The following is a 24,948-nucleotide window of genomic DNA, read 5'->3' on the forward strand; positions in this document are numbered from 1 at the left end:
GTGACATGCTGATCAAGCCTTCTGTTCTGCGCCCTGTTCCTGAGTCTGCAGCTACAGAGCAAGACCTGAGCTGAGCAGACAGTATTGGGGCAGGGATTTGTTTTGCCCTGGTACCAGGAATTCTGAATCAGCTGCTGGGACCGAAGCACATGCTACCAACTGTCCAGACGTATTCACTGGCTTCGGATCCACTAGCTCTTGGCCGCTTCAGGCGTGGGCAGCAAGGGCCTGGCTCTCCAGGGAGCTCAGCACCCCCTGACTTGGAGGGGGACTGCTGAGGTTTAGGACTCAGGTTGGCAGGCGCCTTGGGAGGTTGCTCCTCCACCCCCCTGCTCAAAGCCAGGTCAGCGCTGGGTTCAAGGACAGTTGTCCAGCACATTGCCTCAAGCAGGTGTTTTTCCCAGCCATGGGAAGCGATGGGCAGCAGGCAGCTCAGGTGAGCTTTGCCCACCTTGTCTGTGACAGGAGGGAGAAATGCAGGAGTCTGAGCTTGAGGCAGGATCCCCGCTGCGGCTACAGCTGCTCACTCGGTCCACGGGCCAGCAACAGCACAGGGAGTCCCAGCAAAACACACACACAGAGCCTGAGAACCTGGTTTGATACCGATATCTCCGCAGCTTTACCCTGTCGCTGCCACCCACGGGAGCCCTCTGGGCACTCTGAGCAAAGGCTGCAGCCCAGTGAGCAGCAAAGTCACCTTGACCTTAAGGGGGAACGTTGGCAAGGATGGCCTTGCACACTGCGTTTGTCTTTGCCTCTTCCATCATCATCAGAAGCTGGGGGACACAGGTCACAGTCCCTGCCAGCACAGTGAGAGCAGCAGATGCTCTGACCACATCCCCTTTGCTCACTGGGGATACGGAGCTGAGGCCAGGGAGGGAAACCCCACCGGAGCACTGAGCCTCTGCCGGGAGAGCCGAGGGTAGAGCAAGCGGGGAGCGCAGCCTCAGTGCTAGAGCAATACCTGCTGACGAAGTGCTCATCGTGGGGAGGGATGCAACATGGGAACAGTCTCCACCAGCGTTCTACAACCTCACTAGGATGAACCCTGGCAGCTGCGGAGCAGATGTAGGCTCAGTTCATCTCTTTGTGATTTTATTTTCTCAGCTCCCAAGGCAGCAATGCCCCACGGCACAGCTCTTCCCCGGGAAGCTGCAAGGTGATGCATCCCTGTGGCGGAGCGTCTTTTCTGGTTGCAAAATCTGGTACCGGCTGCAAATTCATCCATGCCTTTGGGCAACAGGTCTGCCTGCCGAGGAATACTGAGCAGCTAATGAAACACACAGAGGAAATACGTGGTGCTGACAGACCAAACTGACTTCTTGCATCTTACGATGTTGTTTCAAGCACACTAAAACCCCCTCCTGGTGCATCAGGATCATTACCACTGGTTTTCCCAGTGCCGGATCACATCTCAAAGGAAGAAGAGTACGGGGAGGAGGACTCAGAAGCTGCTGCTCTATATTTTTATGTTGTTTTTTTTTTTTTCTTTTGTCAGCGACGATTTCTTGAATTATCACCTTTTCCCAATACCCCTGCACACTCCTTTTGGCTCCACACAGATGCACGGTGTGTCCTATCCTCACGAAGCCAGCAACAAGCCTGCTGAGGTAGCTACGCAGCTCTGTTATGATAGCCATAGGGAAAAAGGCGATGTTTCACCTGGATCGAGCTGGGATCCAGCGTGCTCAGGGCTGTGCTGCTCCTGCAGGCCAAGGGGAAAGGGAAGAGAGGAGCCAGGGGTCCCCAAAACTGGCGCTGCTGGCAAAGCTGGTGTGTGGTGGAGCTTTCACCTGAGCAGGGGACCAAGAGACTGCAGTGAACGAGCACCACTGCTGAGCCCCTCCGCCTTTTGGGGCTGCGAGGACCAGAGATGAACAGGCGGCTGCGTTGCCGCACGGCAGCGAGGCCAAGGGAGGCGGGAGCGCGCGGGCGGGCGGGCGAGCCACGGGGTGGGTGCCTGAAGGAGAAGGCGCAGCGGAGCGCAGGTTACGCATCCCCTGCTGGGTGCCGCAGGGGTGCCTGGGCCGGGTCTGGTGAGGCTGCGGGGCTGCGGCCTGGCGGACGGGCTCAGCTCCCTCAGGCCCAACGTGGCCCGGGGAGGGGTCGGGCGGCCAGCGCGGCCCGGGGAGGCCGCCCCGCCGCCTGCGGGCCCCGCGGGCTGAGCCCGGCCGGCCGCCACTGGGCGGGAGGGAGGACAGGCAGGGGCCTCGCGCCGGCGGGGACAGCGCGACCGGGCCCCGCCAACCCCATAACGGCCGCCAGCCCCTCACGGTCCCAGACCGGGGCGGGGAGCACGGTCGCCATGGTGACGCCGCGCCGAGAGCTGGAGGCCTCGCCCGGCGCTGCCCAATCAGCTTCTCGGCCTCTCGCCACCACCCGCCCGGCCACGCCGCACTCGGGGCTCCGTCCCATTGGCCTACGTCGCAGCCCCCGCCCCCGCTCCAGCCGCGGCCAATCAGCTGCAGCCACCGCGGCCCTGCGGCAGGGCGGGGCGCGGCGGGGCCTATAAAGGTCTGGGCCGGGGGCGACTTGCGGTCTTAGTGCTTTTGCGGGTTCTGCGGCCGCTATGGAGGAGCAGCTGTCGCTGCTTGTCCGGAGCCCCACGCAGCGGCACCCCGACCTGCGCCTCCGCGTCGCCCCCGCCTGGACCGTGCGCCGCCTCAAGGCCGAGCTCCGCCGCCTCGTACCGGAGGCACCGGTGAGTGCGCGCCCCTCTCCCCGCCATCCCGCTGCCGTTGGGGTGCTGGGCGCGGGGGGTGCCGTGGGCTGAGCTGCCGTGGGTCTCCCAGGGCCGCCGCCGCCGCTTCGCCCGGCCGAGCGCCGCCGGGTGTCTCGCAGCCAGTTGCATCAGCGGCGGGGCGGGCCCGCGTTATTTTGGGACTTCGCTCGGTTTCTGGTTCGGCCGCTGTTAAATATTAACCTCCCTCCCCGGGCCGGCGTGTTGGGGAACGGCAGCCGCTGGCGGGGAGCTGGCCTGGTGCGGGCGGGCATCGCCCCTCCCGCGGGGGTGGCGGGTTGAGCTGCGGGCCCCGCTGGGGTTGTTGGTTGGCTTTTTTGGAGAGCTCTTACCCCGTCGAACGAGAGGCAGCCCCGGCCGTGCACAGCGAGGGAACCAGCTTGCGGAGGCGCTTGAAAATGCCGAAGTTTGGCTTCTTTTGGGCCGCTGCGGCGGGAGGTTGCGTTTTTTTTGCCTCGCTTTCCCGAGGAGCGATGGGATTGTTCCCAAAGCCGCTGGGGCGGAGGTGCCCGACCCCACCGCGGTGCTGCTTGCATTAAGTGATGCTCCAGCCCTCCGTTCCTAAGAAACCCAGATGGTTTTGTCGGCACTGTAAAGGAGAGAGCGTGTACCAAAGATCTTTGCCCAAGGGGTGCTGTACATCCTCCTGCTGATTTAACCCTCAGTTGGTGATCTTGCACTTGAGTTGCTCTCATCTCAGGAGCTGAATTGCGATGTGCACAGCTCCCTGCGCACCTTCACACGTGGGGTGCTTCCCCCTGTGGACCTCTGGCCAGCAGGCTGCAGGTTGTGTCGGCTAATGCTTGCATGAGATTTGCAGAGCAAATCATCCCCTTCTTTGTTTGTTTCTTCAAAGCCTGAAGAAGACCAAAAGCTGATTTATTCTGGGAAGCTGCTGCTTGATCATCATTGTCTGAAAGAGCTGCTGCCAAAGGTACCAAAAAACCCCTTTTATGATGTGCTGAAATATATCAAGGAAAGTGATTTTTTAATGTGTCTTCTTCCCTTACACTTTAGCATGGGGAGGTGCATGCTCTTCATCTGGTATACAACTTCAGGACTCCTGCAAATGTGCAAGACACCACTGCAGAGGTACTTACACTAAGTTAACACATTACTCTGAATCTTGGAGTTGTGACTAAAAATGGGGAGTGTTGAATGGCTGTTTTAAAGTTCCCTGGTACTGCAGTTTCTTACTGCTAGTGCAGTGGCAGTATTACTTTGTGTTAACTTGTTTAGGAATGTGAATATGTAGTTGGATGAAGCTAAGTGTAAAAAACAAACAAACAAAACCACACTCTATAGTTCATCAGTAAAGATTCTCATGGCATCATCAAAACTATGATCTAGTTGTAACACACTGCTCAGGAAAAACGCTTTTTGGTAAATTCTGTTTTAGTCAATAGAATATGACTAATCGTGTCCCAGGCTCTTCTGGACAGAGGCTGTGCTTGTGGGCAGGAGACACAGCAGTTCAAGTGGTTCTGATCTGTGTGGGGGGTGTAGGGAAGGAAGAAGGCTGTTCACTGAAGACACTTCAGCTGCTCTTGTTAATGACTCAGCCTGTGGAGAGGAAGCCAAAGATGAGCCTTGTGGAGTGTCCTGAATAAACCTCACTGACTGCGTTGTGGTCCCTAGGTTAAAGCTGATCAGCTAGGGTTAATGTCAGAAGCTAGTCAAGAACCATCTGGATCTTCCTCAAATGATGAAAGACTGAGATGCTCTTCTGGTGGCCAGTCTTCAGCAGAAACCAGTAATGGGTAAATACAATTTTTATGTATATCACTAAGATTTTTTTAAAATGTTGGCTTTGTGTTGGTTATCAGCTCCTCATGTCACACATGCTGCCTTAAGCCCATAGAACATGGGCCAAGGATGATGAGGTTATGTGGAAAATCTTTAGTGGGCATGGAAGAAGCTAAATGAAAAGGCACTGCTGTTAGTTGGAAATCTTCACTTTGCTCATGTGGGTAAAGAGATGTCTTTAATACTCTAGAGGGAAGAATTAATTTTGCATTTGGGTGCACAAAATGGCAGAGGCTGTTTACATTGTCCTGTAATAAATGACTGTTGCAGTTTGTCCAGTATTTGCTAACGAATGTGTTCAAATCTTGACCAAGGCTGGAAACAACTCAGGGTCCCTTCCAAAGTGTGGCTTCTGGCTTCTCTGCTTATACAACCTACAGCATGCTGCAGATGTCCTGGTTTCAGCAGGTTTATGCAAGACAATACTACATGCAATAGTAAGTTTTCTGTCCAGGGCTACCAGTAGGAAGTAGAAACTACTGCAAGGAAAGGGAATTTCTGGCAGTTCTTCCCCTTTTGATGATGGGTGGGAGACTTTTTTTTTGTGGTAACTTAGGCTGAATGGTGTGGGAACGTACCTCATGTGGTGCGTGGCCTACTGTTCAGGCCAGTGGTTTTGAGTCTTGCAAATTGCAGATCTGACTTTTGACTGGGGAGGGTAGTTGTCTGTTGAGTAAATGTGATCTGGCTGCTGAGCCTTAGCTCTTCACCATTTTTTTGACTGCTTAAAGTAGCACATGGAAGCGGAGACTTGCAGAAGCCTTCTAGACCACCTTTAGATTGCTCTAAAGTTTTTTGCAAAGTACTGAAACTTGTTCGTGAAGTGAAAGGTGCCTGGTTTGACTTGCTGAAGCCACTATGCAACTGTTGTCATGGGAAGAACTAAAACTTCTGTGGCCTCTAAACTTGATGCTTTCTACTTGCATGTGATCTGACTCTGTACTTAAAGACTGACAAATTTTCAGGGCCTGCGTTTTGTGGAAGGGTTTGATTAAGCCTTATTTTGTACTTTCTGTTCTCTGGTTTCAGCTTGGCTTCTACTGCTGCATCTACTGACCCATCCCACGCACAACGTTCTCAGGAGATACCAGTGGCACCAGTGACACCTCCAGCTCCTCTCCCAGACCCATTTCCTGCACAAAATCAGCCTGGAAACCAGGATGCTGCTGCCCAGGTTAACGCAGTGGCCAACCGGAACTTGCGGATGAATGCCCAAGGGGGTCCCCTCATGGAGGAAGAGGAGGAGGGTGGCAATCGAGATTGGCTGGACTGGCTCTACTCAGCAACACTCTTCTATGTTTTTGTCAACATTGTCTATTTCTACTCCAGTGTCAGCAGATTCTTCCTGGTCATGGGTGGCACTTTTCTGATGTATCTGTAAGTGTATGGCATTAATATCTACTGTTGTATTCAGAAATGTTTCACTGCAGTACTGAGCTTTGTACTGTGGGCAGCTTTCTGGCAGTTAAACTTCATGTGACTTTTGTACCTGGAAAGGGTAAACCACTCCTCTATCCTGGTACAACTTGCTATTTAGCAAAAACAGATGTATAGCCTATGCCTGGATTAAATGAATAATGGGTAATCTTACCTGGTTTTTGTACTAATGCTCCTGGTGTGACTGGCTTTCTTTTTTTAGAAAACTACTTGAAGCCAAAGCAGCTCTCAGTTTAGAGCCCCAGCAGCTTGGCAGTGTAGAGCAGATGGACCTGTAGGTTCAGTGTAGTAAATGACAGTGGCTTGTTGGGGAAACAAGGGTTTGAAGTCACACCTGCTATTGAAGTCATGTACCCATGCAGGTTTTTCTGCTGCATGTTCTCTCTCTGGAGAGCAGACCAAGCTAAACTGCATGCAGTGTTCTGAATTGCCTTTGAGCCTTGCTAGGGGTGGGGGGGATAAATCTTAGAAACACAATAAAGATAATGGGCCCTCAGCAGATGTGCTTGGGATGTCTTGTCTGAGAAGGATAATATGTCCTCTCAGATTCTTTGCTCACCAGTGAAACAAGTGACATTGGTCTCTGAATTCCTGTTGGTAGATCTAGGAGTTGAAACTGGAGCAGCTCAAATGATCAGCTCTTCCAACCTCTGTGCAGACTTGGAGAGTGAAGTTTAATGGCTTTATTAAGTCTTAAATTTTACTATTGATAATTCTAAAGTGTAACTTCAAACACCCGATATTGTGGGTTACAAAGAGCAGGTGCTGTAGAGATACAGACCTCCAAAGAAGGTCTATATGGCCTGTTACATTTTGGTAAGATAAGGCTGTTTTGCGTGTCCTGCGTTGTGCCCTTTCCTAGGGTGAACACAGAAGCTACCCAGGGGTATCCATAATGTGGTAAACAAGCAGGCTCTTTGTACCTCTAGCAGCATGCTGGATACGAACCTGGACACAGTGCTGTTTGTTTTGAATGTGAGCAGATGCTCGATCTTCCCCTCTTACCTCATGGTTTGCTGCTGACAGGAGGCTTTGAAGGTACTTACTGGGTCAGGGCAGAGAGACTTTGATATGCTGAACCCCCTGTCTGCAGCTCTGAGCAGTCAGATGTTACTTAAACTGTGTTGGTGTAACAGGAAGGAGTAATGTTTAAGCAGTATTGATAAAAATCTGTTGTCTTCCCCAGGCATCAGGTTGGATGGCTTCCATTTAGACAAAGACCAGTTCCAGGCAATGTTCCTCCTCAAGCTGCTATAAACCAGGACCAGAACAATAACTTACAGGTATTGTCTTGCTATTTTTTTAAACCATGAGCGTGAAACCCTGAAGTTTCACTTTCAGTGTACTAATTACATGTAGCAAAAACTTCTCACTAAACTTTTCTCAGAAACTGTCTTCCATGGGGGACTAATTGATGCAGCCTGAGTCCTCCTTAGTGTAGCAAATTCCTCTACAAAATATTTCAGGCTGAATGTTATCTTTTAGTTGCTTCTGTCCTTTTAGCATGTTGCAGTGGAGAGTGGCCTGCCACAGGCTGAGCAGATTCTGTTACTGAAGATGGGGTTTAGACCTCAGTGGCACAATTTGAGTATATAAGCAATCTGAGTCTTGCATTTCAAGCTGAGGCTTCTGGTTGATGTCAGTGAAAGTTAATAAGTTGTAAGTACATAGTTTACATGATCTGGTGCTTCATGTCTGTTCTTAACGGTGTTCTTGGATATGCAGTGTAGGTTAACCAGTAATACTAGTGTTTGACTTTGGTTGTCTGGGGATAATTGCAAGCTTGTTATATTCTGACAGTGACATCTGAGTAACAAAACATGCTGTTTGACACCTGATTCTTCTAATGCATTTCTGAATTTATCTCATTTACCAAATATCCTTTATTTTGGCAGGGGGCAAATGGAGGCAGAGCAGATGAATCCGAGGCGTCTCCTGATGAGGGACAAGTTTTACAAGAACTGCAGCAGGCTAACCCTTCATTTATGAGCACAGCATGGGTTTTTTTCAAGACTTTCTTTGCATCTCTTCTTCCGGAAGGGCCCAGAGTGACCCGCAACTGACTTGTCACCAGTCTACTTGTCTGAAACTGCAGTGGGCTTTAGTCTACCAGAGCAAATTGGATACCAACTCCAAACCAGGAGTGAAGGTGGATGGCACTTTCTCTGGCTTTCATTGCCCAAGCAAACAGAGCTGCAAGAAGCCTTAAGTCATCACAGCCTAGAGATGAAAAGATGCTTGCCCTCATCCCAAAGAATGTTGTTTCGTAGCATTTATTAGGTACCTATGTAGAGGCTTGGCATTGTAAACTTGTGCACTAAATGCACAGGCTCTAAGCAGGTGTGCAAAAATTAGAGAAGCAAATTTCTGCTTCTGTGCAATGTGATTCCTGTTGGAATGTTTCAAATGCTATTTAAATTACACTGAGTGTAGGATCTCAAAAAAAATTGCTAGATATGCATTAGCAGACTTTTAGGAAAGATCTGTTAAGTTGCTTCAACAATAGTTTAAAATTTCTGTGTAAATAGTTTCTTATGAAGGATGTATTGTGCAATTTCCTTGTTGGACAAAGTGGAGGACTGTAAGATGGTGACCTCTTGATAAGGTCCTTGATTACCTCAGTGGAGTTGCAGGCTAAATTTCATGTTGCCAAGTTCAGATAGTTTAAACTCAAGGCTTAATTTCCCCCTGCCCTGCCAAATCATGGGAGAAGAGTAAGCATGTTCAGCTCTATCTAGTAAGAATTTATGCAAGATGTAAACTTCTTCACTGCTTTTGGATGCAAAGTTAAAGCAGTCTAATGCCTGTATTCAAACTTTGATGCATCCTCATGCCAGAGCAACTCTTGTATTACTACTTTGTGTTCCCTTTAATTTCAGATATGGTTAAGGGCTTTGATTCCAATAAAATTTGCAGGCATTTACATCCATACTTGTATGCACTGTATAGCAATCTGAAAACTTACCTGTGCAAAGCACAGGATGTGCTTTTACCTTGTTTTTATTGAAAAATCATGATACATGAGTTGGGGTAGGAGGGGAAAAGATGCTTGCACAGCTTTAAACTCTGCCCCTTGCCTAATTGTGTTCTTGAGCAACCTTTAGCATTTAAAGTGCCTTCGATAGCTTGTAGTTTGTGTTTGCTCACTGAAAGCTGCTGGCACAAAGGCCATGGATGTCTTGAAGCTGGTAATTCTGCAGGTATCACATGCAGTGAGGCTCCTGGGCCTTAGAGAATGTTTCCTTAATGGCTTAGTGACATGCATACCTCTCTTGGCCATTGGGGTGGAGGGAAGCTGTGAATACAGCTGAGGACACTGGGCAAATGTGAAAGTAAATACCCTGCAATTCTGCAGAGAGCTGCCAATGCTGCACTTGGGCAGGAGCACTGGGAAGCAAGAGAGCAGTGCTTGGCAGAGGACTCTGAGCACCAGTGACTGGTGTTAATGTGGAGCTGGGAGTGTGGCATGGCCATAGCTCCTGTCACTAATCCCAAACTGGTGAAGCTTCTCCTGAGATAGCCTGTGGGGAGCAAGCAGGGATGCCTGAGGTGTGGGAGCAGTGGAAGGAACTGAGGCAGCTCAGCCTAGAGGAAGGGCAATGTAAACATTGAGATACGTAAATGGTGATGGCATGGAAGGGGATATAGCCTGTGTGCCATCTGTGGGTGGGATGGTGAGCATGGGCCTTAAAATAGTTGAGGGAATTCATATTGGAATTAAAATGAGCCTTGAAACTTCCTGAGCAAGGCTGCTGAAAGAGCGTAGGAATTCCAGAGAGGTTTTCTGGGAGTAACATGGCCCAGTGCTGGGACAGAAGCTGCTGGAAATAAAGGGCCTTGAGGCTATGGGTTTAGGAAGCTGGATTTATCTTGGCTCATGCTTCAAGCTGTGTGATTCTGCTGCTAATTTAAATCCTCTTCATGCTTGCAAGCACAGCTGCATGCAAATGTACTAGTGTAGCACAGCTGCAGCTAACACCATGGGTGTGCTGTGCAGAGCTTCCCTGTAACAGGTGGGTTGTGCAGGTGGCTGTAGTCCACAGGGTGGCGAAATGAGCAGCAGAATAAACCCAGCTTCTCTGCTGCTCTGAGACCCTGTGGCAGCTTCCTGTCCTTGCTGGAAGACAAGTTGAGGGAGGAATGTACAGTCTATCTTCTCGGGCAGCTTTCTTCTTGCTGTGGGAACTTTTAACAGGCTGCTCACTTGAGGTGTCATTGAAGTTCTGTTTGTCACCAAGGGTATGCTCCTGTCATCAATTTGTGCAGCATAAATCTCAATGAGGTTGCTGCTGAGCAAAGGGGAAGTCACACACCCACCAGCTTTCTTTAAAGAGCTGTTTCACTTGTGCACATACTTGTTGCTATTCTCAGCAGCCAGGGACATCCCAATAGCTGTGCACTTGCCTAGCAAAGTTGTTATAACCTCCTTCTGGTCTCTGCCCTGTGATCCATTTCTGGCTGTGAGGCTGGTGGGATTTGCAGAGCTGTGCATCCAAAGGGTCTCTCCTTGGAGAGATGTCAGGCCAGCTGGAGGCCATCCCAGGGTTATTTTCCCCCATTGTGTTACTGGACATGCCAACTGCACCTTCATGACCTCATCCTAGCTCCTCCACTTCATAAGAATAGCTCTGGAAATGTCTGCTAGTAATTAGTGTTGTCTGGATATTAAATGAACTGATATCATGGAGGTAAACCAGGCCTGGTGTGCAGCCAGGGTCACAAACTTGCAGTGAAGGACTTGTGGTCAGTTAATGCTCAGCTGCCTGCCAAGAAGGGTTGGGCAAATGCTGGGAGATGCTGCTTCTGGGCCCGTGTCTGCTCACTGGCCTGTGGTATGGAGGAACCACCCAGAATTTCTTGTATTAGCACAGGAAGTTGTATTTGCTGCTTTTTCAGTCTGATTTGGCAGTACAGAATTAGTGCTGCAGAAACACAGCTGGCTGCTCTTCCAGGCTTCAACCCAATTGCCCTTGGCAGCCTTAACTGTGAAAAGACTGGGCTGACCTAGGGCCACCTGTGTGGGTCACCTTATTTTTTTTGGTTTTCGGAGGTTGTTATGGGTGATACTAGTAGGGAAGAGAAGAAATCGGGTTGGTTTCAGGAGAGTTTAATGGAAAACAATGTGAAACTTAATTTAAAAAAAAAACCCTCATGGGTGGTTTACCTTTCCAAGTGATAGTCTGTTAAAATCCCACAAATCATGAACTGGAGTATGTGAATTTATCTGCTGTCCAATGTCCTTTGCTACCTAACATCCATAACTCTTAACTGTAAGAAGCAACCTCTTCAAAGTTGAGTCTCTTTTCAACCAAAGATTCCTGCTGCTGGGGCTCAATTGATAGCACAACCCTGGACAATGCGAGGCATGTGGTTGCAGTCTCAAAGAGCTGCTGCTGGATGTGTGGGATTGACCATGGCCTTGTGCTGTTGAGCACTGGATCTGTGTGAGATGGGAGCAGCTGGCTTCAGGCTCACCCTCTGGCCACCCCCGGGCTGGTCTGCTGTCTGAGTCCTGGAGCCCATCCTGCTGACAAAGCGGAGTGTGGCCAGGCTACCTGGAAGGCTATTGTGGGAAGCAGCTGCAGGGTAACACTGAACATTTGGGTCAATGCAGCACAAAGATTAATGGCCCTGTGATGTACCTCTGCTCTGGATAGCATAGGGGAAAAACAACCCTGGTTATAGGGTAATCCCCAGCAAGACGGTGAGCACATGTGTGTGTGTGCATGGCCTTCAGATAAAGCCTTACAAAACAAGTATTTATCAAAGCATCTTCCAGCATCCCCTTTGCACTACGCAGCAGCTTGGGCATTTAACCTTTCTTTGGGTTTTAAAGCCTGCCCTGCTTCCTGCTAGTGAATTTAGCCTTTCTTTGAGTTTTTAAATCTGACCTGCCTCCTACTAGCCTGACCTTGCACTGGGAGGAGGAGGGTGGGCTACCGTGTCCCTGCTGCCATGGCCTCTGCCTGATTATTCCAGGGCAGGGATGCTTGTGGCACCTCCATGATCCACGTGCTTTTGCTGTTGTAGGCGGAAAGTCTCTGGCCTTCCTGTTCTTGCTGGAGGTCAATGCCCGGCAGTCCACTGTCCTCACTTGCTCTCAGCTCCGGTCATCTGCCAGCAGCAGCCTCTCAAGTGGTGATGGGGCAGGGAAGGTGGTCTGTAAGGGGGCTGTAAATGCGCTAGATCTACTGTGACCAGCACATTGGCTCTGGGTTCTTGTCCTTTCTGTTCTTATCTACCCTGGGACACCAGTGACAAATACTCCTGTATCAGAACACCCTGGTTTTCCCTTTCCTTCATGCTAGTATGAATTGCTGCCCTGGGCAGAGGGGTGGCTGTGGTCTCCTGAGTCCTGCTCTGCTTTCATTTATAGTGACTGACACCGGCTGCAGTGTCTCCTCCAGATCTGTTCCAGTAAAACTAAAACTGCATGCAACACTCCCAAGTTTGTCCCCTGCAGTAACTGTCCTTCCTCTGCTGAAAGCTGTGCTGAGGACATGGGCAGATGTGTTCGTGTGACACCCAGCAGCACCATGTCTCTGACTGCTGATTTCAGTGCCTTGATGCCTCCAATGTGTTTGCGCTGCAGTGCCTGGGGTACCTGCTCCTGCTGTAGCTGCAGAACTCCCTCACCCCAGGTCTTGGCCACTGCACCAATATCCCTTGAACTGCAAGCTGCTGGGTCTGGGCAGGTGAAAGCTGTAAGCTGAAGGATGGAAACCAGAGCTGTTACAAGTTTAAAGCTTCTTGAATTTAAATCCTTTTGTAACATGTCTGTGCCCTTCCCGGCTTCCCTGTGAAGAGGCCTCCTAGCCAGGGCAGCAAGGATACCATGGTGGCTGAGATGATGGCGCTGGGCTGCCATGTGGGCACTATGCTAGTCGGACACCTGCTATCTTCATATGTGCTTCCAACATTTAATGGTTCATTTAATTGTTCATTCTGGAGAAGAGAAGGCCTACAAGAAAGCTGGATGAGGAATTTTTACAAGGGCGTGTAGCGATAGGATGAAGGGTAATAGGGAGAAGTTCTTCACTGTGAGGGTGGTGAGACACCGGCACAGGTTGCCCAGAGAAGCTGTGGCTGCCCCCTCCCTGGCAGTGTTCAAGGCCAGGCTGGACAGGGGGCTTTGAGCAAACTAGTCCAGTGGAAGGTGTCCCTGCCCATGGCAGGGGGGTTGGAACTGGATGATCTTTATAGTCCCTTCCAACCCAAACCAGTCTATGATTTATAATGCAGTGCTGGCTCACAGTAGGCAGCCTGTCCTGGGCCACAATGCTGCTTGCCTGGAGGAAGCCTGCAGATGCTCGGTTTCCCTCCATGAGTCAGTGACCGTGAGTGCCTCCCATGGGGTACCCGAGGCCATTCACTTTCTCAACTCAGGAAGAAAACAGGGTGGGGGCCACCAGACAGTGGGGCTCCCCAGAGGAAATGTGCTCGCCCAGTGCAGGGAGGACAAGGCCTCTGCTGGGGAGAGGAGGGAGGCTGGCACCTTGTCCTGTTCGGGGGGTTGAGTGTGCTCCAGCAGCATTGCCAAGGTCTCACCTTTCCTTCTCCATCAGTCTTTGCTGGCAAAATGTTTCATGGGAGCTGCTGTGAGCCTTGTTGCTGAAATAACCTGACTTTGTTTTGCCCTGGAGCTCATTTTGGGATGGTCCTAGCACCACAAGGGGCGGGGAACAACGGTGGCATGCAGGGCAGGTGTGCACAAGGAGTGGCTGCGAACTTGGGTTTCTAATGTTTCCCAAATAGCTGCTGAGAGGTTAGGCACATGAAAAGCTTCAGTTTAGCAGGTTCTTCCCCATCTGGAAAGTGCCAAACCAAAGATGGTCCACAAATCCAACTGAGAGGCAGAAAGCATTCCAGTCCTGTGGTCATGGAGCTCTCCAGGGATGTGGGAGATGTGGGTTCACCCAGTGGTAGCAGCAGAGACACCCTTCCCAGGAGCATGCCTCAGTTTCCTCACAGTGTGCCTAAAATCAGTGGCAGGGGGAGCAGTTAATAATGTGCATACCTTTTGAACAGGGCTTTGCTGGGAAATTGCTGCAGGAATGCAAAATATGGAAGACCAAACGACGGACCTGCTGGAGGCACAGCACCAGGCTGCTCCCTTGACTTCATCCCCTACCAATCTCCATCCCCCTCCAGCTTTCCCTACCTGCCTCAATGCATGCATGTCCTGAGTTAAAGCAGTCTTGGCAGGAGAGCCAAGTCCTGCAGCCTGAGCGCCTGCTGTGGGAGGAAGGTGGTGTGTGACTCAAAGAGTGTTAAGGAAACTATAGGAAGATTAGGAAATGTGTGATGAGTTTTGATAACTGGAGGAAGCAGGTCATGTCCTGCTTCAAACAAGCTCTGCTTGGAGGTATGAAAGAAGCCTTTGCCAAAGTCAAGAATCATTCACCATTCTCCACTCTGGCTGAAGATGCTCTGGGCTGGCAGGATGAGGCTTCAGACTTTTGGGATCTTGCTAATGCTTGTCTGTGCATCAGCAACCTGTGAGTTTGAGCCCTTCCCTTACAGCGTCACAGGGATCGTCTGCAGGATGACCAAGTCCGCGGCATTGCTGTGTAAGTGCCCGCTGCATGGGGCTGTTTCCCTGCTGTCCACCAGGAGAAGTTAGTGATAGATCAGCCAAATGAGGGGCTTTCTTGCTTCCCTGGCTCTCGTGGAAACTGTTTATCTAGTAAGATGTATTAATACTTGCCTGAGAGCACAGGTTAACACATGGACACCCGACCTGAACAGGCACAACTTCTCAAAGGAGCTAGGAAATGGTCCCCCACCCTTCTCCTTAGCTCAAAGTTTTAGCTTTGTTCCTCATTGGGGGCTGGCTGGAAGAGCTAGGGCAAATGTGGTTTTGATTTCTCACCTCGCTGCAATCTCACCTCTTCGGGTTGATGTGCAGAAGGGGAGAAACTGAGGTTCTCTGCTGCTGTGTGTTTATTTGCAAGGATTTGGGGGCTTTGTGGGTGAGGAAGAATAATTAGTGCTTCACAAAGGGTGGGAACAGCTCTGTCCCATCCCCTCTGACAGTGATACATGCAGGTGTCCCTGGGTGCTGGGCCAAACTAAAGGTATTTCTGGGAGGAAAAAAAAATCCTGTACAAGCTTGCACCTGAAGCCCAGGCTGCAGTGGGCTGGATAACACTAGGAAAATGGGTACAGAAACTTGAGACTCAGAAGTTTTCCTTTGGAGACCCAACAGCTGACTGCAATACAAGCAAGCAGCAACAGAGTAAAGCACTGGGATAAAGTCAACAGCTTGTGTGGTTTAAGGAAAGGCACAGCCTCCACCTTTCCAAAATCTGCCCCTAAGGTGCAGGTGAGGTGTGTGAAAGCTGGGCTTGATTCCCTGCAAACAGCCCTGCTGGTGGCTATCGAGCCACACACGCTACTGTCCCCAGCTTCCATCAGCTGTTGATGTTATGGATTTTTTTTTTTTTTTTTTTATAGTTACTCTGAAGCTACTTCTAGTGCTTCCATAATCTAATGGAAAAGCCTTGGGTAAAACTCTTCTGTAGTGCTTTATTCCAGAGTGTGGACCCAACTTTGCAGCCAGGAGAGACTGCAGTTTGGGGTCTTTGCCCTTTTCTTCTACCGACAGTAAACCAGGAAACAGCGCGGGTCATTCAAGCAGCGTTCAGAAATGCCAAATTCCCAAATATCACCGGGGAAAGGTCCATGCGGCTCCTTGGCAAGGTGGCTTACGGGCTGACCAAGTGAGTACCTCTCCGTCTCTGTGCCAGGGGAGGTGTGGGCTGACGGAGGGGAATGGAAACTGGCCTTGGAGGGAACATTGATCCAGCAATTCCTGGTGAAAGCAAAGGTCTTGATCAGGCCAGACACATTGTCTGATCTCTGCCTTGCAGACAATTTGCACGTTAATGTTTAGGCTGCTGATGCATTATTTAAGAGCTTTTCCAACTCGGTAAGTCAGCGTGTAGACCACATCTCTGATAACAGGGATGGGGAGCTCTGTCCCTGCGGGATGGAGCTCCTGGGGCCCGTCACCGACAGATGGTGCCCGCGGCGCATGGAGCAGCAGAGGGGACTCAGCCGGGGCTGCCGGAGCCACCCTTGTCTGAGCTTTGTGACAAACAAAGCTGGGTTTCGCCGTGTTACTAACTTTTGGGGACAATAAGTGCAACGGTGCAAGCACAGGATGGATTTCGTGTTGTGACTGCGGCTGACACAGAGCACTGCAACAAAGCGGGGTTGTTTCTGCAGTGCGTTGCTCCGTGTTTCCTGTTTAAAGCATTCCCCCACCTCGTATCCGATCATTGCAGGGGATGAACAGTGCGCCCAGGCTGAGTGAAAGCACCGCTGTCCTTGTGTGTAGCTCCTGTGAACTGCAAAAGCTCCCGAGTCCAGAGTTGGCACAGGCTCCTTAGAGACTCCACGTCTTCAGGAGCAAACCTGTCTCCCTCGGTCACAGAAAACAGCCCCAGGGCTGGGGACAAACTGGGTTTCTGTTGTTTCTAGCATCCAGGTCAATGACTTGTCCATAGAGCAGAGCGAGTTGGAGCTCAAGGAGAACGATGCCATTCACATTGCCATTAAAAATGTGACGGCCTTCTTCAAAGGGACCCTGACCTATGGCTACGCCGGGGCCTGGTTGTAAGTACCTGGGGGCTGGCTGCTGCCGGGCACCACGGCCCCAGCTCCTGCTGCTGCCCGCAGGCAGGACTGGCCCATGGCACGAGTAGATGCAGAGAGACTGTGTTCCTCTGGATCTCTAGCAATGGCAGTATCGCTTACTGCCTAAGTGAGACAAGATTTTATACGCTAGCAGTGTTGCTTAGCCCCATCACTGCTCTTCTCATCTTGCTTTCCGCCTTTCTGTTCTCACCATCACCCCTTGCATGAGGAGACAAGATGGCCAAAGCCATACAAGGTGACTCCTTCAGTTCCCTCTGTTGCTCCATAAACCTTGAGTGTGGGGAAAAAAGGGTCTTAATGCTCCTGTTCTCCAAAGTGCCACTGAGGCGGTGGTTTGCAATGATTTTAAGCCAGGGTATCTGAGTTGGGCTGCTGTGCGCCAGGGTTTTGCATACTGCAGTGCAAGGACCAACGTGAGAGGCGCTATAAAACCCACCCTGTGGCTGACCTGTGGTCAGGGAGAAGCTGCTCCCAGAACAGGTTGCTAAATATCCTCTCCTCTGCCGTTGCAGTTTGCAGCTTTTTCACTCAGTTGATTTTGGAATCGAGTCTTCCATTGACCTCCAGATAAACATCAAACTGAGTAAGTAACAGCTGGGGATTTCTAGCTGCGGGGCTCTTTGTGTGTGTGCTTCCTCCAGAGCAGGACAGACCAGGTGGTGGGCAGCGAGCCCAGGCCAGCTCTGCTCACCTCTGCGGAGATCAGATGGCACCCAGAAGCTGGAAGTGGGTCACTGCTGCCCTGTGCACACAGGATAGGAGACAACATGGCCCTCAAAGACCTCATAGTTTTAAGAAATCAAGCAGATGAAGCTGGGATAAATAATTTCAGCAAAGTAATGCTGATTCACACCAGCAGCAAGTGAAGAACAGTCTGGCCTTCTGGACTCTCTTCAGGACCAGCTTTTTGTCTCCTGCTGCTCGGGATGACTTGAAAACAACATGGGGATGTTTCAAAGGAGTGAGCCAAAGGAGGGCTTTCATGCAGGAGGTTTGAACGTCCTTATAGTCCACTTTTTCAGCTGTCTCCAGGTCAAGGCTCAAGGTGCGCTCTTGGAAATTAAGCCTCTCCCTCAGGAAGGTCAATAGACTTAGACTAGAAAGGGACAAGAGGCAAACTACACTCCTCCACCTTTCATAAGGGATGAGAGGGATGTGGGTTATTACATGTGGCTCCAATAAATTTTCCTGCCTCAAAACACATTTTGCTGGTAAGGTCCCAGGGGGAGAGCAGCATGAAGCTCTCAATGACAGTATATTGCAATTTCCAAACTTTTTGCAATATGACTTAATTTCCTCCTTGCTCTGGTTTGTGGGTTGCACATACTGCCCAGGTTCTCTTGGGTGATGTTAGGGGACAACCGAGTCCCTGACGATAGCAGCTGGCAAAGCTGGCAGGTATCCAAATGAAGAGTGAAGAAGGGTGCCCAGTAGACTAGCTCAGCTGGAGCTGCAAGCTGAAACCCACCATCCAGATGCGCAAGGTAGACCCTCTGCCCCAACTTTGCAGGGTCCTGAATCTTTTGGAAACATCCCCTGAGAGGTGTGGGGAACTCTGGCTGCCCCTCTGCAGTGATGCCCTGCTCCAGGTCTGCAGGGTCTGCAAAGTGCACTTGTCCAACTTGTCGCAGTAGCAAATTTCCTATTTTTTTCTTTTTTCTTTCATCCCATTCAGTGTGCCAGAAGGACCAAGTGGCTGCCGATGCCTCGAACTGCTACCTGACTTTCCACAAGCTTATGCTTCACCTCCAAGGAGACAAGGAGTGAGTCTGTCCCCCTTCAAAATTTGGCTTCACTTGCTCAGCTGCTGGTCCCTGAGTGCTTCAGCTTGAGCATCGTCCACCATGGGGATCATGGGTGGTTCTCGACTGTGCTCCCTGTCTTGTGCAGGCCAGGCTGGCTGAAGCAGCTCTTCACGGATTTCATCTCCTTCACTTTGAAGCTTGTTCTCAAGAGCGAGGTAAGGTCAGTTACAGCCTGTGCATGGAGGAAAGGTCGGTTTGTATGCTGCACACTCCTCTGCTCACGTATGCCCACAAGATAACAGCAATACAGTTTTAGTGCTTGCAAAAAATAAGACAGATAAAAAGAACCCACAAAACCCCCAGCTTGGATGAGGTGGGAGGTTGTGCTGACGCTGGGGTTGCTGACAGTGCTGGACTCTGACCAACAGCCCCCAGGTCTCACCATGTGGCCCAACTCCACGCCATAACCCCACATTTTCTCCCCACCTTCAGTTTTTCTCTCCTTTCCTCTTGTAGGTGTGCAATGAAATAAATTTTCTTGCCCAGTTGCTGGCAAATTTTGTACATGATTTAGCAGGTAAATATCCTCGGTTTTCTGCTTTCTTTTTTTATATGCTTCTTTTAACTTTCGAGCCCTGGCAGGGCAGCAGCCACATCCATCAAAAAAGTCCTTTGAAAATGTGTATGGGATCCCAAGCCCTCAGACAACAGCAAAATAAACCTTAGCAATGTTATGCTTTTAATTTTCTGCATCAGGTTGATTTTTAAGGGTGATTGCACTGGTTGAAAGACACATTTCAGTTCATAAGGTATTTCTCCTTCATTATGTAATGACCAGAGGTGCAGGATAGCTGCAGAAGGACTGATGTTAGCTAGAACAGGAGCATGCCTTGGAGTATTGTGGCTGAGATATTGCAGTATCTGTATCTACCTGCTGGAGATTTTCCCATGGTTCCTAGTCCCAAGTATCAGGGAAAAGGAGCAGAATTTAAAACTGAGGGTAATTACCCCTATTTCCCAGTGGAGAAACTGAGTCAGTGAGCAGGAGCAGGAGCAGCGCTAGCACCCAAAGGAGTGGGACACCCCAGTCCCATCCCCATGTTCTTTTATAACTCCCAGTCACCTTCTGCAAGTCCTAAAAGCAACTGTCGCAAGCCCCGCTTGAGGTCATACTTCTGGTGTGAGGTTTTTTGTGTTTTCTTCTTGCAGCAAATTTTGTCCAGGATGAGGATATCAGACTCGATATCTCCCTTGCATCTGTTCCGTTAATAAAAGCGAATTACCTAGAATCACATCACAAGGTAAAGTAACCCAGGCTGTTCAGAGACCAAAGGTTTTCTGGTGATGATGTTCGCTGGAGGGCTGGGAGGGACTGGTCCCTTGCTGCCATGCAGTGCTCCTGCACTGCAGCCCAAGGTAAGTCTGCAGCATGGGCCGATGCCAGCCTTTCGCCCAGCTGAGCAGCCCGCTCTTTGCTGTGAGTCCAGCCAGCCAGGCCTTTGCCTTGCACTGGAGATGCAGGTATTGACATATTGTCCTGTCTCCCTGTTGCTCGTCGTGGCCAACATGCTTGCTTTCCTTTAAAGGGCCTTGTCCTATACAAGAACTACTCCGATGTCTTCAGTGACTCTGTTTTCTCCCCATTGCTGCTGACCGAGTCCCGAATGCTCTACCTCTGGCTGTCCGAACACATCCTCAACTCTCTGGCTTCGGCAGCTTTCTTAGATAAGCGCCTGGTATTGACTATCACAGGGGAGAAGTTGCAGGTGATTTCAGGGGTGGTTCCGTCCTTACCTCATACATTATATTTTGGGGCAAGAGTAAAAAATTCTCTAAATACTGTTTTTTTTAGTGAAAGCTAGTTTCTGTAGAAGATAGAAATCTATAGTCAGTCACTGCATGTGATCCTGGTCAGAAATTTGTACCTTCTTAGCAAGTATGTGCTACCAGGTAGTGTTATCCCTTAGAGCCGTAACACCAGCTGATAGAAAACTTGTATTCTGAATTGTAAAGTAATGCGATTTTCTGTGGGAGTACCGAGGTAGGAGGGGGGTGAACTCAGCCATGCCTCTGAACCGGCCACAAGCCACATATCGGCGCTCTTGCTCATCCAGCCTGCATCAGGACTAACCATAACCTCGTATTTCATTTTTCTACAATCTGTTTCTGGTTTGTTTCTGAAGGCGCTGTTTGAAATGGAAGACACAGAAGCACAGCGGAAGGCAGTGCAGATGGTAAATTTTGGTCCTATTTAGAGCATTTTATGTCAAATGAGGAACTGTTCAAAAGGACTCTCTTGCACTGTAACATCTGGTGTCCTTCCCTTGACAGCCTGAGTCGTGGGTGGGCTTGAGGGGGGAAAAGCAGGAACTGATGGAGACTTTGCAAGGAGGATTTCTCTACTCTCCATGCTGGCACAGCCTCCCTGAAACCTGTCTAAGTTATTGGGCTCCAGTGCGAACTGGAGGAGCAACTGGGGACTACAAAAGGGATATAGCTGTGTGGCAAGTTGGCATGAAATTGTGACATGGTATGGAAAAAGCCTGACTTTTCTGTTGCTCCTTACTTGACCAGATTTTTCAGGGCACCTCCTATAATGACTCTGTGGCCAAGGTGTGGAGTCTCACCCATCCCCAGATCTCTCTTCAGCCTGAAGGGACAATTGTGAAGTCCTTGGTAGCAGTGGAGGTCAGCATCCTTCCCGCAGGAGAAGAGCCCCTGATGGTTCTGTACATGGAGAAGGTCAGTTCTTGCTTCTCCTGACTGTGAAGACCTTGGGACAGGCTCTGTCCTGACTCTGGACCATGGCTAGCGCTCCGGAACAGTAACAGCAGGGAGCCCTTTGGGAAGGGGGTGGTGGCTAACCCACAGAGGTGGAGAGGGCCTAACAGTTCGTTTTAACATTCCCATCTCTTCCCTCAACATTTGAGGTTAGGAATGATGATAGTGACTGTGTTGCCTCAATGACTCCTCTATGAGGCCAGCCCATCACTGGTGCGCAAGGTGGTAAGTGAAGGACCAGGAAGCTCTGACGAGCCCCCGTTAACCTGTATCGGACACAGTGAAACTCCTTTAGCGAGGTATTTTAGGAGAGAATGAAGGCACCATGGGAATGCATTTATTTTGAAATCTTGTTCCCAAATTCTAGCTCTGGCCCCCACCAGAGACTGTTGTCTCTGAAATGAATATACAGCCCTGAAGAATGCCTGTATGAAAGTTCCTGCTTACACTGTATGTTATTGCAAACTGCTTTATACTGAACCTAAGGAGGCAGAAAAAAGAAATGCCAACAGCCTTGCTGTCATGGGTAACATCACAAGAAAGCAGTATGTTTGTCCAGCCTTGTAATTATGAGCTGGTATGGACACTACACACTGCACAAAAGCAAATCCCTGCCTGAGGGGCAGACCAGACTCTTTAATTTAAAGGGCTAAACTGTAATCAAGAATAATTCCCTCCTGCCCTCTGCAAGTATCCCACCTTAGCAGAGTGTTATGGGGAAATAGGATGTGATCTGCTCCTGGCCTGTCAGTCCCCTGGTTGTGACCTTCAGCTGGATCACAAAATGCTCCTTTTAAATGAATGTTTGCACACAGGCAAAAGCAAGAAAATGAGCCTAAATGCCCAGATTTCAGAGACTGCTTTCTTTTTTAATTTGGCTATAAACGCAAACACTGTGGTAAGAATACTTGTGGTAGCCCTGGCTAACCTGCGACTGTTCTCTCCACATCCAGTCTAACGATCTTTCATGTTGAGAGGGATGATGACCAGGAAACAACACCCTACATAACCATTTCCTTCTTTATGCAGGATTTGGTTCACAAAATGGCAAAAGCATCAGTCCTGTGGATGAGCCAGTCTAGAGCCCCACAGGCTGAGGCTGTGGGCATCAGGGGGGAGTTTGCTGCATGCAAATGGAGAAGAAAAATGCTGAACTTATTTTTAGTAATATCTGGAGGTAAATCCAGAAGGTTGTCGAACTCTGGGCTGTTAGAAAGTAAACCAGAATGTCCAAATGCAACTCCCATCTATAAAGCAAGATAAGCTACATGTCAACCTGCTATTCATCTCTGTGCAGGAGATCATGGTCACTATCCAAGCTGCCTATGTGGAAAAGAAACTCATTTTGCACCCTTTGGACTCCAGGTTGGTACTGTGGTCTTTTGGGGGGTTCATTGCCTCTTTTAGCCCATGTCTAAGAACAGCACGAAAAGAGGATCTCTTTTAGTCACCTTTTTCCCCCCTTTTTCCTTCCTTTCAGGATAGAGTTTAAAGTCTTTAAATGCACAGCTGATCCAAGTGAGGTAAGTCCTAAGAAAGTATCCTCTAGGCCATTTGTGGCTAAATGATATCTTTACAAGGTTTTTGTATGAATTTTCTGGCTTTCAGAATGACCCATCCATAAGAAACTTCCTGCAGACAATGATCTCAGTTGTTGGGATCCCAGAAGTGATTTCAAGTGAGTTTTCCCTTTGGGAAGCGCAAACGTACTCCGTAAGGTGTCTAACATCAGATCTCCAAAACCTAAGCACTGAAAAAATACATCAATAACCCTGACAGGCAGGGGGGGGACCACATTACTGATGTGAATTTCTGCTGGATTCACCTGTGGAATGGGGAACCTGCCTTTGTAAATGGCTGGGACAAAGGAAAACTGAGTTTTCTGTCAGGTCGAAGGTCATGGGGCGTTGGGGCACAATTAGCTTTTGGAAACAGGCAGACAAGGTTGTAGTACACAATGAGCATGCTCAGTACACATACCAGGACAGCTGTTCCTGTAACTGGATGGGTTTACTGATTCCATAGGGATTGAACCAGCTTTGACTTCACTGTTGAACAGCAAAGGGCTTCATCTATTTGAGATCAGAAATCCTGAGATCATCACAAGAAAGGTAAGCAGACTTCAGATATACCTGACTCTCAAAGCCTTTCCTGGGTGTGTGGCATAAACTAATACAAACCTTTTCTTTTTTCTCTTCCCTTTTTAGGGATACATAATTGTACAACTTGACTTTAGCTTCCCATACAATTTGCTTCTTGATTTTCTTGAGAAAAAAATGTAGAATTGATCTCTTCATAAAGGAGTGTAGGAAATTTGGTGTACAAACAGTAAGATTGTTTGTGAACCAATTAAAAGATGAGCTGATTTAAATTAGCTTTGATTGAGTTTTCTTTCCTTTTCCTGAGAAACGCTCCAGTTTCTGTGCAATTGTACTTCCACAGAGCCTCTCCTCTGCAAAGATCTTGAAGCCTGTACCTCTATGCACACCACTTTTTCAGGATCTTTAACGGACTTGTGTGCTTAGGAGCAAGGGTTGGACTCTTGAAGTGCATGGGCTCCGGGTTAGCAGTCACCGGAGGCAGCAAAAATGGGCTTTGTCCACCTTTTGGCATCTCTGTTGTTACATTTTGGAAATGCAGCACCTTTTGTGCTGACCCTGGCTTTTCATTTCTACCATGAGTTATCAGAGGATCCTGATTTTGACAGACTTCAGCAACTCAAATAACATTACCAAACTCCAAGTAAGCTCAGAACCATTATGCTAAAAGACCTGGGTATGGCTAAAGAAAGTAAATGGGATGTGGATTTACAGTGCTGTATAATAATGGAGCGATCTCGTGTCCCTGGTACTTTACAGAGCCTGTAAACTCTGCATAGAGTTCTAGGCAAATTGTTATGCCCATGAGGTTGAGACAGTGGGAGCAAACTTGAGAAAAGCAATAAAAAATTATAAGGAAGCTAAAGAGATTATAAGAGAAAGTATAAGTGTCTAGTCAGACAGCAGGTTCCTGTTCCTTCCTACTACAGTGCAATAATTTATCTGAAGTGGCTCAGTTATTTTCCTGTACCAATTCATGCTTCCCTTTTTTAATTTGTCTTTTCACTTGGAAGAGATCTCAGGTGACAAATCTAAGACTGTAATGGTGATCACATTAACAAAGGCAGAGGATGATGTTCTTCTCCCACACAAAGCGATATTAAAGTTGGGGCTTCCACAAAGAGCTCTGCGAGGCTGGTAGCAGGACGGCCTCAGTTTCTCCAAGCTCCCTGGGCATGATGGTTGCTCCCTCTGCATTGCCATGGATGTCCTCCCTGGGAAATGAGCCAGGCCCCTCTGACCAGCTCCTCCCCCACCCTCAACGCCAGAGGCCACCGAGCTCCCCCAGCACTTCGGTGCTCCACGTGACTGCTGGGTTTAACATCTCTTCAGTGGTCATGGTGCCAAGGCTGTTGGAGGAGAAGGCCAGGGCACACATAGCAGGCTGAGTTTACATGTTGCTCCATGGCAGACAAGGATGGTTTATCTTTCTGGGTCTCAATCAGCCGGGTCCATGACACAGCAGGAGCCCAGTGGTGCAAAAGGTGTGACACCATGCTGTGACCAACGGTGGCCTTGAGCCTTGAAGAAGTCCTGGTGTAGTGGGCAACCTTCCACCTCCCTTCCTACCCTGTTCTCATCACTGCCTCCACCAGCTATTTCACTACCAGCTAAGGGCTTGTCTGTGCTCCCTGCTGCTCTAAAGCCACAAGTGCTGAGGTGACATTTTCCCTCTCTG

General features: G+C 49.4%; 2 protein-coding genes across 2 annotated transcripts; both read left to right on the forward strand.

The window, feature by feature from the left end:
- Positions 1-2,569: 2,569 nt before the first annotated feature.
- Positions 2,570-8,424, forward strand: HERPUD1 (homocysteine inducible ER protein with ubiquitin like domain 1). The gene is made up of 8 exons (XM_086469102.1): positions 2,570-2,701; positions 3,597-3,674; positions 3,758-3,832; positions 4,379-4,500; positions 4,861-4,983; positions 5,576-5,923; positions 7,170-7,266; positions 7,879-8,424. Exons 1-8 carry the CDS (start codon positions 2,570-2,572, stop codon positions 8,044-8,046), a joined length of 1,143 nt encoding a protein of 380 aa, XP_086325228.1. The 3' UTR covers positions 8,047-8,424.
- A 5,984-nt stretch (positions 8,425-14,408) lies between these two features.
- CETP (cholesteryl ester transfer protein) lies at positions 14,409-23,453 on the forward strand. Its single transcript, XM_009953168.2, has 16 exons — positions 14,409-14,553; positions 15,591-15,705; positions 16,469-16,603; positions 17,158-17,228; positions 18,321-18,408; positions 18,536-18,605; positions 18,907-18,967; positions 19,600-19,691; positions 19,977-20,156; positions 20,574-20,624; positions 20,965-21,132; positions 22,469-22,536; positions 22,652-22,694; positions 22,780-22,849; positions 23,197-23,282; positions 23,379-23,453. Exons 1-16 carry the CDS (start codon positions 14,409-14,411, stop codon positions 23,451-23,453), a joined length of 1,518 nt encoding a protein of 505 aa, XP_009951470.2.
- The last annotated feature ends 1,495 nt before the right edge of the window (positions 23,454-24,948 follow it).

Source organism: Leptosomus discolor, chromosome 8, assembly GCF_034619465.1.
Source record: "Leptosomus discolor isolate bLepDis1 chromosome 8, bLepDis1.hap2, whole genome shotgun sequence".
NCBI lineage: Eukaryota > Metazoa > Chordata > Aves > Leptosomiformes > Leptosomidae > Leptosomus > Leptosomus discolor.